The sequence below is a fragment of the Austrofundulus limnaeus genome, unplaced genomic scaffold (genome assembly GCF_001266775.1).
Source record: "Austrofundulus limnaeus strain Quisiro unplaced genomic scaffold, Austrofundulus_limnaeus-1.0 Scaffold1, whole genome shotgun sequence".
Lineage (NCBI taxonomy): Eukaryota > Metazoa > Chordata > Actinopteri > Cyprinodontiformes > Rivulidae > Austrofundulus > Austrofundulus limnaeus.
The window spans coordinates 559,816-569,374 of NW_013952403.1; the positions used below are offsets into that span (position 1 = coordinate 559,816).

Consider the following 9,559-nt stretch of genomic DNA (forward strand, 5'->3'; position numbering starts at 1 on the left):
TCTAAGATGTGTTCAATGCTATAACAAGATCTGTTCCTTAGTGCCCAATTTATAAACCCTTTATAAACCTTTTTCTTGTAAAAGCAAATCCTCTTAGCAACAACTTATGATGAAAYGACTCGTACAGCTGAGCAGTTTTACAGAGGTTGTGATATCATGTTAAAGAGTTGCATTTAGATTATGAATTCAGCTATTTTTAATTACATAATTAGAACTGTCAGTTTATTAATTTAAGAGGTTGCTCAAAGGTTTGCATTGATGTGCTCCAGGTTGTTTTATCGACGCTATTGTGGGTTTTTGTTTTGTTAAAAAATTACAAATCCGTAAAACGTAAATAATATTTATATAAAGACTTAAATAAGCTGCATTTTGAACATGTATTTCCTCAGTATTCGATATTAAAAGAATAAAAAAGTTTTTTGTTATGAATGGATTAGAGGTCTGCAGAATTCCCTCCCATTGATGAATATCACAATTATATTTTATGTTGCAACAGGAGCAATTTAGACCCGTGGGATCAATACACTGATGTGCAGATCTGGGAAGCTCTTGAGAAAACACATGTAAAAGAAATGGTAAGCAGTTAGACGATCAAACTGTAAATAATACTTTCCACGAGTGAACCACTCGTCCTCATAGCTCTGTGTGCTCCTCCTCAGGTCAGCCAGCTGCCTCATTCCCTCCACTCAGAGGTGACGGAGAACGGAGAGAACTTCTCAGTGGGAGAACGGCAGCTGCTCTGTGTGGCCAGAGCCCTCCTGAGGAACAGCAAGGTGATGAATGCGTAATGCTGCCATCTTCTATTTACTTTTCAAACTTGTCTTCTCGCGTTGGAGTGGGTGATGATCTCTTCACATTCAGTTAATGAGAAAACAACGGCCTGTTTGCATTTCCTTCTGAATAGGATACCACTGCCACCTAGTGTTGATCATCTTAACTGCATCATTAATGAAGACTGGACATTTGGTTTATTCTAGAGCTTTGCATAGGTAAACCATGAGTTTAGGAATGTTTATTTTTGTGTGTGTGTTTTTAGATTCTTATTTTGGATGAGGCAACAGCAGCCATCGACACAGAGACGGATCGTCTCATCCAGGAGACCATTCGCTGTGAGTTTAGCAGCTGCACCACTCTCATCATCGCACATCGTCTCAACACTGTGATGGGCTGCAGCAGGATCATGGTCCTTGACAACGGCCAGGTGTGTATTTATGCGACTGACTGAACAGTTCTGCCTGTTGACTGAAACTCATACACAAGTCGAAACACCTCCCAGTTGATGCTATAAACTGGTTGCTTGGAGTTGTTTTGAAACAACGTATGCAACCAGAGAACATAAAATCCTCACAAATGATTGTTAGGTCCTCCTTTTTGAACTTCATTAATGCCTGGTTCACATGGCAAGGTTTTAAAATTGTCGGCTGATTTTCAAAGACTGAGACTCATCCCACACATGAGGTTAAAAATCATTGATATAACAGGTTTGGTCCTGCAGTGTGTGGTGTGCAGCCGCATGGCAAAGACAACACACCATACACACAGATTTCACTCACAAACRTTCGGATGACAGACAGGAAATCTTGTGAGATTTCCCGAGATCAAACGTGAGTTCAGMGTAAATCAACTTGGCCGACAAGGAAGAAGCGATGTTGATAGTTTGTGGATTATTTTTTACCAGAGAAATAAATAAACGTGTATCTTCTGTATTTTATATTCTCCTCCTTGTATCTGTCACCTCGCTTTCTGATTGGCTACACATNTAAACGTGTATCTTCTGTATTTTATATTCTCCTCCTTGTATCTGTCACCTCGCTTTCTGATTGGCTACACATCACATTCAACAGGCTGCGAGCTCATTTGTCCACACACACACACACACACACACACACACACACACACACACACTAGGATATTGGGCCAAGATAAGCCAACATGTTGAATATCCCCAATTTGAGATCGGAGTGGTCCCAACATCCTTTTGACYTGACTAGACCACMTTYAGCACATCACACATRGCAGGAATATCTTCTWTGATGATCTTTAGAGCCATCACAATAATCAGAGYRTCCTTGAGATTGTTGGAAGGAYAAAATCGGGCCAAAGCTCTGCACAGTTATTTTTCCATGTGAACCTACATATATGAAGGAAATGAAGATGTTTTTCACATGTGTCAAACTCCGGTCCTCAAGCTCCGCTATCCAGCATGTTTTCTTGTTTCCCTGCTCAAACACACCTAATTTACATGAATGGACGATTAACAGGCTTCAGAATTTGAAGAGGTAATTGAATCACTGAATCAGGTGTGTTGGAGCAGAGAAACAAGGGAAACATGCAGGATGGTGACCCTCGAAGATCTGAGCCTGACCGCTCTGCCCTAAATGATCCAATACTTTTTTCTTACAGGATATAATCAAATGTTTTTCTGGTTTAATTGTCTTAAAAAAAGTGTTGACAACCAAACCTTTAATTTGAGTGTTGTTGCAAAGAATGTATTTATAAACTTGACAAATGTTGCAACATTTAAATCTACAAAGGCACAGTCAAATTTATTCTGTATATAGTCCTTATTTTGAATTCTACAGTAAAAACTTGGTATGAGGACAATGGTTTTCTTATATTAAAAAGCTTTTTAATGTATTGCCACTGGGAAGGTTGCGATGATACGTCCAGATATGCAGTAAATTGCTGATTCTGATTTTGCTTTATTATTTTCTTCCTCACAGATTTTGGAGTTTGACTCTCCTGCAGCACTGCTGGCAGATGAAAACTCCAGATTTCGATCCATGGTTGAAGCATCAGAAGGCCAAAGCTGATATAATGAAACACACTGGAGCTGAGTGCTGTGGGGAAGAGGGGAAAAAAATGTAGTCAAGGACGTGAATTGCAATAAAAACACACACAGACAAAATTTTCCCCAATTCTGTCATGATGTGGAAGAAACACTGTGATGGCAGCCATGTGTAACAGGGTCTGTTTTTGGTCACATCAAAGGTTCAGGGACTACGTTTAGTCATGCCACACATCAAATCTGTGTGCAAACTGAGATTTGCCTGCTGTTTGCAGTTGTTATAGGAGTTCTCTTTTTCTTTTTTTCTGAAGGCCAAATTATTACCTGCAAGAGAAACGAAGTTCAGACTCAGAAAACAGCACTTTATGTTTTACACGGTGCTTCTTTTTCTTTTGAGGCTCAGTAATCACTGAAACTCAAAATTAGTTTTAGTCTTTTGTTTCGTTGGACCTCAAAGTGCAGGAATTTACTTTGACCAGATAATGGTGTAATATTTATTCTTTTAATAATATATTGTTAGAACTTATTTTTATGTGAATTATTCAATACAGAGTCTCTAAAATAGTCACTTGTTTCACATTCCTACGAGGCACTGTCATGCTGAAAAAGTTTTTCTGCAATCTAGAGGACTAATTTTGTGTTATTACAGGTGAGATGTGTGCCTGGTTCTATTTTTGAATAAATATRTTGGAGTCAGCCATGTAAGCATGCTTTTTTTAGACTGCATGCAAGCACGTTTTTACGAAATGAGCAAATATTTTCAAATGCTGGAGTTAAAAATTTGCACATTTTATATTATGTTTGAAGTTTTACAAGCTTGGTCAATCTGATGTTGATCAATGTATATTTACTTGTTGCAATTTGGAGGTACAGTAGGTTTTTTTTTTCCAACACAATGATGTTAAACATCAGGACTTTAAATGCTGTTTTAAAGGTCTGAGGAATGTAGACTTCTGCCTTATAGACAATCAAGAAAAGTGCAATATCTTATTGCTTTGATACATTTTCGAGATTGCCTTTGTACACTTTACTTTTAAGTGTTTGTATAATGTGAAGTTCTTTAATAAAATATTTTTATAAATGACTTATGAGTTTTTTTTAATTTTATTTTACATGTTAAAGGGAACTTGGCATGTGAAAAGATCTAAAACAAGTTTGATGTTTTGAACCAAAGGACCCATAGTTGTATCATCTGGAGGGATGTTTSTAGGAGAAAAACAAAGAAATACTGGAAGAAAGATTTTAGTTTTTGTGTTTTTAAAAAAAGTTATGTCCATCATGTGTGAGATATMATGTGGACATTAAACATTAAATAACGTTGGAGAAAAAAAACGCAGTTATTTCTGTTTTACAGTGGTCCTTTCAACAATTAGAGACCCTGAGATTCCTGTAAACGTTCTGATATCTTCAACCATCTTTTGAACCATTAGTAAACCTTTTTGAAGAATTTTGAGGGATCAGTCGTTGAACGTTCCTCGAGGGTCCTCTTAAGTTTTAAAAATACCTCTTCAGGAATCTTGGTAACAGAAGGTCTTACACGATTCAAAGAGCAACCTTCAGGAAATGCTTAGTGATGGTTCTTTAAAGATAACCTTGTGATTCTCAGTGACCTTCACTCAATATGGATACTTTTTTTATTCATCAAAGCATAAGCAAGTTGTGAAAGGACAGRATTTTCTAAAATCAAAAAGTGTAAATATTGCACAAACAAGTAATTTGTCCAGACTTTTCTCCAAATTAGATTTGAACTGCACAAAACACCCATAGTTACCCCAGCCCAGTCCTGCCATTAAGTGTTGCAATAAAAATACACATTTGAAGTTAATGTTGTTTTTGTTTGCTTGTTTATAAGAAAGTATTTATCAAATAGAATAAAAAATATAGGATGTCAATCACAAATTCAACAGTGGTAGAAAATGTATCTAGTGAATAATACCACAAAATAATCTTAATTTAGAATACATTCTTTAATCGACATGATTACTGTTTCTTCTACCAGACTGCAATATAATTTTACAATTTTACATCATAAAACGAGACTGGTTTAAAAAAACGCTGCATCCAAATGGTAATGTAGGAATTATAGAACAGTGTTAATTAAGTCTACATTTATTTTGAAAATCGTACCGGAAGTGTGTCTGGTCGCTCCGCTCAGGCTGCTAGTTGTTGTAGTTCTGCCGGGGTTTGCTTCTTGAGAGGGGGAGAGCTTCGGCTGTGATGCCGCTGGAGGATGGCTGCTTTCGGGATCTTAAGTTACGAACACCGGCCTTTAAAGCGGCCCCGGCTCGGCCCCCCAGACGTTTATCCTCAGGATCCAAAGCAAAAAGAGGTGATGTGTTACCGTTTGGACTATGACAGTCGAGAAACTACGATTTCGTGGATAAAATTTGTAGGCAAAAAAAAAAAAAAAAAAAACCAGAAAGCTGTGCGAGCTAACAGCAGCTAGCTTATAGACGTTTCGGGCCTCGCTGTAACAATGAGCAGCTCCTAGTTGTCAAATTGTTTGTCAGATTAGTAAAAATAACAACAATAATGGAAACAACCAGCTTGTTTCATGACTGAGTTAGCTTATTAGCTGACATATAATTTACAACGAACTGCTATTACTATTTTCGGTCTGTGATAGATAAAAGCAAACGTAAGGTATTTAAATTATGCCTGACTTTAAATATCTGGGTGAGTTTTGATATTATGTTTTGGCCTAACTTATTACAAGCCCTGCTTCTTCTTTATCATTAATCTAAAACAATATTTTAAGAAGCTTAACTTTGTTGTTTTTTCTCCCAATAAATAATTTTGTAGCTTTGAGGTTTCGGTGTTGTTTGCTCAGTGCACGCAAGAGGGTTTCGTCTGGGATCTGAAATTACAAGGTTGACACTGTTATATTTGCATGATTATTTCTGTAATTCCACTCTTACACACCTGGTTTCAGGATGAATTGACTGCTCTGAACGTGAAGCAAGGATTCAATAACCAGCCGGCTGTGTCTGGTGATGAACATGGMAGTGCCAGAAATGTCAACTTCAATCCCTCAAAGGTAATGACTAACCTAATCATGTAAAGCTCTTTGAGTTGTCTTGTTCCTGTGCTGTACAAATAAACTTGCCTTGCCTTTTTAACAGTGATTTCTTTGTTCTTATTCTTTTCTTTTTCTTCCTTTAATTGCTTTTCAGATCAGTTCAAACTTCAGCAGCATCATTGCGGAGAAGCTGCGATACAACACATTTCCAGACACGGGGAAACGTAAACCGCAGGTCAACCAAAAGGATAATTTCTGGCTCGTCACAGCAAGGTCACAGAGCTCCATTAATAACTGGTTCACGGATTTAGCTGGGACTAAACCACTTACGCAGCTGGCTAAAAAGGTAAGAAGCGAKGATGGGAGAGTCGGTGCTCTCGAGGCATGATGCAAAAGTGGTGGGAGGGAATCTTAAATTTAAGCTAAYTTGAAGGTAAATTGCAAATYGGTTGTTTGAAAGATGGAYCAAATTTGAGTTTTAYGTAGGGGTGCACTGATAAATCGTCTGACCGATTTATTTGCACCARTTTCCTTAATTTTGGGAGATCAGAGATAAGCCAATACTTAGATAAGATCGGCTTCTCATCTGCCTTCAAAGGTCAGAAAATCAGCTACTGTCCCCGTTTGCTCTGCTGTGAACACGACCTAATGTCCAGTTAAAACAAGSGTATTGTTCAGTGTGCTTCAATAAAATAAGACTGGAACATTGAACGTGTATTGTGACCTGACAGTGTCAGCTATTTAAAACATTGGTTTTGKCCAAAATCGGAATCAGAAGGTCAGATTTATTAAAAATTAATTATTGTCCAGAAAACTGCAATTGGAGCATCTGTAGTTTTGTGTCATCAACTTAGAGCTGGGCGGTATGACCTAAATTTTATATCACGGTATTTTCAACAATTAAACCAGTTTCACAGTATTTGACGGTATTTTTTTTTCCCTCTCAGCTCAGCTGATAATAAAATGTTCAAACTTTGTTTATTGACTTTTTTCTTTTACTGTACCTCTGTATCACTGTTTCCCTTCTCTTCTACATCTTTTCTTTTCCTGGTTGTAGACAGTAATCATGCATTTTAATCTGATCATGAAGGGTTGAGAAAAGATCATTATCGGGTCAATCGTCTGTTAATAAAACTTAAAAGGACGACTCACCTTGCACACCAGTCAACTTCGCTCTACTACAAAACTACATCCCCCGGGCTTTTCACAATAGAAGCACGTTAAAATCTCTATGCATTAACGTCTCCATTACAACATCGCGAGTTAAATCTAACCGTGCACGTCACTGAAGAGTTGTTTGCTACATTCAGCAGTGATGAAAACGGGRTGTTTGTTTTATGTCAGTCAATATAAGCAGCTGAAACACCTGCCGCTTCCAGTTACTGCAGCGTTAGCATGCTAATGCCCTTAGCGGTGCTGCGGGAAACATGTCCCCCAGGAAACGGTTCACTGGCGGCCGCGGTGAAACGTTCCGCACGTGTTCAGGCTATGTAAACCGGTATGTCCTGCATTCAGATAATTCATATCATAACAAAATTAAAAACCGGTTTTCGGTACAAAACGGTATACCGCCCAGCACTACATCGACTGTACTTTTAAAATGTGCAACAGCAAAGCATTTTATTGAAAACTCTAGTAGAGGTGGTTGGTTTATTTAACCAAAAAGTAGCTGTGACTTGACATGTCTCTTCAAGCATGCTGTGTTTCTGATGTCTTCTGTGTGTCCATTTTATATTAATACTATAACTTACAGATATTTATTTGGTTGCACAGTATTTTAGGTTGTTAATAGGCTCCCCTATCGTAAATGGTAAATGGACTATACTTGTATAGCGCTTTTCTATCCATCCAGGACACTCAAAGTGCTCCACACTACAATCTGTGTCCTCATTTACCCATTCACACAACACTCTGTTAGGTCTCTACAAAGCTAACATGTACAATCATCTATGGAGACTGAAGCACTATTTACACTACATGCGGTCCGTCTCTGCTCCGCTGCGATCCGACCTCCACAGCAAATACACACCCATTATAATCAATGACAGTGTTTACACTGGCTGTGCACGGCTGCGGTGAGCAGACGGCGATCCGTCAAAATTAGAACAGATTCTATTTTTGCTGCGCCGGAGTCGATTTTTAAAGATTACGTTGCACCAACAGGAAAAGAATGAAAAAATGAATGAATGAAAATATCTTTATTTCAAAACAGATAAAACAAACAAACAAAAATGTGTATATATCTATACACACATACATGAATATTTTGTATTGGGCAGCTTACAAGACCATCTGTATTGAAAAGGAGTAGGTTGAAGACTTATATTTTCCTACCCTAAAAGAAACGAGCACATCATCCGTATTTTCAAAATAAGACACTTTTAGGCTGGATAATTTGTCGGATTAATGTCGAAATTGCAGCTATATTAATAAATATACGGATATATTTCGACACAAATGCTGTCAGAATGTATCGTTCTGTTTGGGAAGCAGATAGAAACATGTAGCATGAAGCATATGTGTACACACACAATACACATGGATTTTATTTTGAAATCAGAAGTTTCAGAAAGCCGACAGCGAGACAGTTTCAACATAGATACCAAAAGCCTTTATATCGTTTTCAGCTGTGTTTGGAGTTCGTCTTTCACAGAATTAACTATTTTTTGCTGTGACTTCCACACTTATCACTGAATTTATCGCGYGATCTCCTTCCTGCACATCTGTCAGGAGAAAGGCACACAGAGATATGGAGTGCTCCAAAGTTTGATGCTGGAAAAGTTTGAAAATTTGCCTTGAAATGCCTGAAAAGTGCTTGAATTTTACTGTGGGAAAAGTAAACGAACCCCTAAAAAGTTCACCCACAGAAAGATTCTCACAGAATTCTTTACAGTCAAGTAACCAGCAACCATATTTTACTTGAGCTAATTTTGAAAATCATTTCCTAGTTTTGTGTGTTTGGCTTGAAAAACTGTATTCCCCTTTTGTACTCAAATGTTCTCATGCTGGAAATTTACATAATTAGATGACATCATTTTTTAGTTCCGGCTTTTTCCCAACATTTTTATTGGAATATCGTTAAGCAATTTTGTTCACTTTGTTTTTGTGAACATTTTACACAGTGCGCCTACTTTTTTTTYCTAAATACTTCGTTTGCATATGTGTTAACACAGCTCAGCATTATCTGCTTATTGATTTGTTTGAGCTCGGTGTGTTTCCTACCTGAGCGCTGCGCAAACAGCAGCTGCCTAGATGATCTGAACATTTAGAAGACCATTAGGAGAAAATATGTTGATTTTTGTGGAAGTATAAAGTTTAGCACTGGTTCGTTTTAAAAAAAATCATTCAGGGAGCAGAACAACTCGACTGAATTATTCTGTTTAGTACTGGAAAATGAAAACAAGTAAAAAAAAGGCAACTAATTTGGTGTTTTAATGGCTTTTGCAATAACACTACATTTATGCGTCTGCGTAAATTAAATGTATTTTTGTCCTTTTWGGGCGTATCGAACTAAAACCCAATTACTCTCATTGTTTGCAAACAGCAGTAGCTTTTGTTGTTGTTCATTTACATATAGTTAGTTGAGGATTTAATATTTTCTGGAACGTTGAGGTGTTTTTGTTCTCTCTGAACACATTATTCTCATAAGAAAAGCTGTTACAAATGGTACCAATAATAATTGTTTTTTTAGCTTTCATTAAAATAATAAAACAAAAATAAGTGTTTTGTTTTTTTAAGTTGCCATTTACAGC

At 37.3% G+C, this 9,559-nt stretch overlaps 2 protein-coding genes across 4 annotated transcripts in view; both read left to right on the forward strand.

Annotated features, from left to right (window-relative positions):
• Positions 1 to 3,872, forward strand: part of wu:fb13g09 (multidrug resistance-associated protein 5) — a gene marked incomplete at its 5' end in the record, with an annotated part of 27,659 nt that extends 23,787 nt beyond the window's left edge. Inside the window, 4 exon segments of the mRNA XM_014003751.1 lie at positions 497 to 575; positions 660 to 773; positions 1,037 to 1,201; positions 2,724 to 3,872. Of these exon segments, the coding sequence (XP_013859205.1) occupies positions 497 to 575; positions 660 to 773; positions 1,037 to 1,201; positions 2,724 to 2,813 (448 nt within the window).
• A 1,060-nt stretch (positions 3,873 to 4,932) lies between these two features.
• med12 (mediator complex subunit 12) overlaps positions 4,933 to 9,559 on the forward strand; it is a 34,897-nt gene continuing 30,270 nt past the window's right edge. For all 3 annotated transcript variants that reach the window (XM_014003761.1, XM_014003777.1, XM_014003770.1), the window contains exons 1-3: positions 4,933 to 5,117; positions 5,721 to 5,825; positions 5,962 to 6,153. In XM_014003761.1, coding sequence (XP_013859215.1) covers positions 5,019 to 5,117; positions 5,721 to 5,825; positions 5,962 to 6,153 — 396 coding nt within the window. In that variant the 5' untranslated portion in view covers positions 4,933 to 5,018. The remainder of the gene's footprint in view (positions 5,118 to 5,720; positions 5,826 to 5,961; positions 6,154 to 9,559) is intronic.